Source organism: Pteropus medius, unplaced genomic scaffold, assembly GCF_902729225.1.
Source record: "Pteropus medius unplaced genomic scaffold, Ma_sr-lr_union100, whole genome shotgun sequence".
Taxonomy (NCBI): domain Eukaryota; kingdom Metazoa; phylum Chordata; class Mammalia; order Chiroptera; family Pteropodidae; genus Pteropus; species Pteropus medius.
In genome coordinates, this window is record NW_024352947.1 from 519,743 (window position 1) to 523,762 (window position 4,020).

A 4,020-nucleotide genomic window follows, 5' to 3' on the forward strand; every position below is an offset into this window, starting at 1 on the left:
CTGCAGCCAGGCGACACCCCCGCTCTGTCTCCAGAGCCAGAGGCAGACGCCCTGAGCTCGGCCGTTTTCCAGTCACTTCCAGCCTCCCTGTCTCGTGCAAGTGCCTGTTTTCTGCCTCAGGGACTCCTGCCGAGGCCTCCCTGCCTCAGGTGTCCGGCTCCGCCCCCTCCTCAGGCTCTCCGTAATGTGACACGCAGTCCATCATGTCAGCAAGGACGACACGGCCACCACCCACCGAGGGGAGAGGGAGGAGGGCGACCCCCATGACACTGTGACTCGCATGATACTGTGACCCCCACGACACCGAGCCCTGGTCCGGGCGGGCATCCGCGAGCACTCTGCACTGACGAAGAACGCGTCACTGTCCCGGGCTCGGCCACTTATCCACTTTTCCCAAAATATTCCCCTCCAGGGAGGAGGGAAGGCAGGGGGTGGGGCTGGCGCTGGGACCAGAGCACCGAGCTCCCGGGTCACCCCGCACCCCCAGCTCGGGGCGGGGGCCGAGTTGGCGAGCCCCGGGGTGTGCACACTTTCTCCGCCTCTCTGCCCGGCGTGGGAAGTCGCTCTGCTGGGGGTTGTGGGAGGTGGGCGCGTTTACTCCCGCAGAGGGCGGCCACGGGCTGGCCCGGCCAGCGCCAGCTCTGGGCGGTTTCTCCGACCCCACCTGCGGCCTGGCTGACGTGGCGTTCTCGCCTCGCAGATGGTCTGGGACCAGATCAACCACTGCACGCTGAAGCTGCGCCAGTCGACGGGGCTGATGGAGTATTGTCTGGAGGTGATCAAGGACAACGACCCCGCCGGCTTCCTGCAGGTGAGCCGGCTCCGGGCCACCGGGCAGCCCACCCGCCTCCCCACCCCCAGCTCTCCCCAGACCGGCCGGTTTCGGGAGGGTCCCCTCAGTGATTCCAGGAGCCCTAGGCTCTCATCGTGGCTCTGCCTCTCATTAGCTATGGCCCTGGTTCCATCATTATTTAAAGACCAGGTCAACTGTCATAATTTCTACGGCCAAAATGCCGCATATTCAGGCTTCGACTTCCAGAGTCCCCAATTCAACCTTCTCCTCACAAATGGGAAAGGCCAGTCTTTGCCCAACAAGCGGGAAGATGGCTCAGGAGGAAGCGAGTGACAGGGTCCCCGCAGCCCATGACCTCACAGCGCAGAGCCCGCAGGTCTGCCAGGTGACCGTGGCCAGCAGCCCAGCGCAGCCCTGTGGGGCGTCCCAGCAGCGAGGCTGACCGTGGTCTGGGCGTCTCTTGGAAGCGAGGCCATGGTCCGGCCGGGAGCTCAGCCCTCCGTCTGTGGGGAAGTGATAAAACCACCTGCTTGGTCCCCAAGAAGGGCATGCGGGCTGCACAGAGACACGGGCGAATGTCTGAGCGGGAGAGCGGAGCTGTGGGTGACACGCGGTGAGTTTGGAGCAGAAGCCGTAGAGCAAGCTGGAGCGAGCCCCCCAGTTCTGGGGGCGTGGGACGCGCATGCAGACTCCGCGGCAAACCACCAGCACCCTTCGCTTTGCAGAGTACTCGCTTTAGCAAAAGAGGTACAATGAGGAATGCTCTGCATATTTCAAAAGTATCAGGTTTCACAAGAGGGTTTCTTCACGTGGCTGGCGCCTCGTTTTACAGCGTGATATGAACCACGCGGTGCGTCCGCCTTGGCCCCGTGTCACACAGGAGGGCCATTTCCTCTCTGCCACGCCTGGAACACGCCAGAGCCAGAGACGAAGCACTCCCGGCCTCGCTCAGCACTTGCCTGGCGATGTCTCCTGTGCAAACCGACAGCCTGAACTCTGTGTCCCCTTGTAGATCTCGGACGCTCTGATCAAGCGTGTCCAGGTGTCTCAGGAGCAGTGGGTCAAGGGCGCCCTGGAGCCGAAAGTGTCCGCGGAGTTCGACCTGACGCTGGACAGCGAGCCGCTGCTGCTGGCCATCCACCAGCTGGACTTCATTCAGATGAAATGTAGGGGTGAGCTGGGGCCGGCCCCGTTCAGGCAGGGTGTCCCCTCTGAGGGGGCTGCTTAGTGCCACCGCGAGACCTTTAAAAAACGTCAGCGTTGACTACACTTGTTTCTAAATTCTTTTGAGCCGAAACCCGGCTCTGGGCTGGAAACATTCTCCAGTCCTGCCCTGACGGCGTGGCTGATCTGCTTGATGCAAAGCAAAGCCCTGCGGGTTCACTGGCCCCTTCTCCATGCTCGCCCCTCCCTCCCTCCCGGTCCGGTCCCCTGGGCCTTTGAAATGCTCCCAGCCAAAGGGGTAAATGTGACTTTGCATTCCGCCCGGCCGTGTGTGAGCTGCACGCTGGCCTGTGCGGGCTCCGGGTCGGGGTCTGCCTGAATTCCCACGGGCTCCCGTCCTCTGAGAGTCAAAAGCAGCAGTCTCAGTGGGTGGGCAGTGGGGAGAGGACTGTCCCCGGGTGGGGCTGGGGCACCGCTGTGGCCTCCGAGGGTCCAGGACACTTCTGGGGGAGGAACGCGCAGTCCCCTGGGCCTCAGCCAGCCGCCTTGAGGCTGCGGTGGTGGCTTCTGGCCAGTGGGGGAGTCGGGCTCTTTCCCGCTGGGGCCGGGCGGGTGGGGGGCGCTGAGGGGGGCTGCGCCCTGAGCCTGCGCCCTGCGCCCGCGTCCTGCCACAGTGCCGCCCGGGCCGCTGCTGCAGCTGGAGAAATGCTGCACTCGCAACAACAGCGTCACGCTGGCCTGGAGGATGCCGCCCTTCACCCACAGCCCCGTGGACGGCTACGTCCTGGAGCTGGACGACGGCGACGGGGGCCAGTTCCGGGTGAGCCGGCTGCCGGGGACGCCTGCCGGGTGGCGGGCACGGCTCGCGCTGCTGGGGCCTCCAGGGAGGGTGCTGGCCCCAGGACAGAGGGCCAGGTCGGGGCGGGCCCGGCGGGCGGAGGCGGCGGCCGGGGAGAAAGTCCAGGGGACTTCTGTGAAGGCTGATGCAGAGCTCGGGGAAGGCGTCGCCTTCACGTGCCTTGTCCCCAGTTGACCGTGTCTTTCCTCCCACACGTCCCCCTCACGCTGCTCCCCGGCCTCAGCCTCTGTCGCCCCCACCTCGCCTGGTTCACTAACGATCTCGCCTGGCCAGGTGCTGAGACACCTGTAAGGGGCTGCTGGAGGGGGCGACCGTCCCCCGCCACGGCCGCGTGGGGAGATGCCGCGGACGCTGAGGGCTCCGAGTGAGCCAGAGACCGTCCCCCGCCCAGCCCCCCGACCCTCACGGGACTCACCCTGAGATTCCGCACTTGAAGTTCCGGTTGGTGCCGAGTCGTTTGGCTGACGTGATCGCCAGGAAGCACAGACTCTGGGTCTTCCTAAGAAGACCCCTCCTTTCTGTGCCTAGAAGACAAACAGACAGACTCTCCCTATTAGGACAGTTCTGCCTCTCCCGGGGTGCTGCACCCACTTAGCGCAAATCCTGCCGAAGGTCAGTGTTCCTTTTCTCCCGAAGAGACCTGGCACGTGTCCTTCCACGCTTGGTCAGCGTCCCCACAGCAGTGAGACTCGGGGAAGTAGCCGCAGCACCCCCTCGGGAACTGCTGGGTCCCTTTGAGTTTGGGCAGCTTAGGGTAGTGGGGATGTGAGTGGCTCGAGATGGGACAGCGGTCACGCCCGTCACCCGAATGAGCTAAGGACCCACCGAGGCCCGAGGCCGGAAACCAGGGACAGAGCCCGGGTTTGAAATGGGAAGGAAGAGGGGGCGTCTGCAGGCGTTAAGAGAAGCAGCCACAGAGCCCAAATAAAGACGCCACGGGGCCATTCACGAACACGAGGCTCAGGGGCTGGGACGCGCGGGGCCAGGGTGTGGTCCCGGCAGGTGTGGGCCCCCCGCACACAGACCCGGACTTGAACCCTGGCTCCCAGACGGGATGCCTGTGACCGTGGGCTGGTCCACGGCCGTCTCCGGGTCTCCTCGCGAGTAAATACGAGAAAACACGATGTCGAAGGGTTGAGTGGGGCGGAGACACGTGGCCCACAGCGGCTGCTGTTAGTGACTTAGCGAAGCAAGAGAAGAGGGA

At 64.6% G+C, this 4,020-nt stretch overlaps 1 protein-coding gene across 1 annotated transcript in view; it reads left to right on the forward strand.

Annotated features, from left to right (window-relative positions):
- The window catches only part of TRIM67 (tripartite motif containing 67), a 27,536-nt gene that overhangs the window by 18,262 nt on the left and 5,254 nt on the right, over positions 1 to 4,020 (forward strand). The window contains exons 3-5 of the mRNA XM_039850344.1: positions 701 to 811; positions 1,806 to 1,959; positions 2,632 to 2,777. Coding sequence (XP_039706278.1) covers positions 701 to 811; positions 1,806 to 1,959; positions 2,632 to 2,777 — 411 coding nt within the window. The remainder of the gene's footprint in view (positions 1 to 700; positions 812 to 1,805; positions 1,960 to 2,631; positions 2,778 to 4,020) is intronic.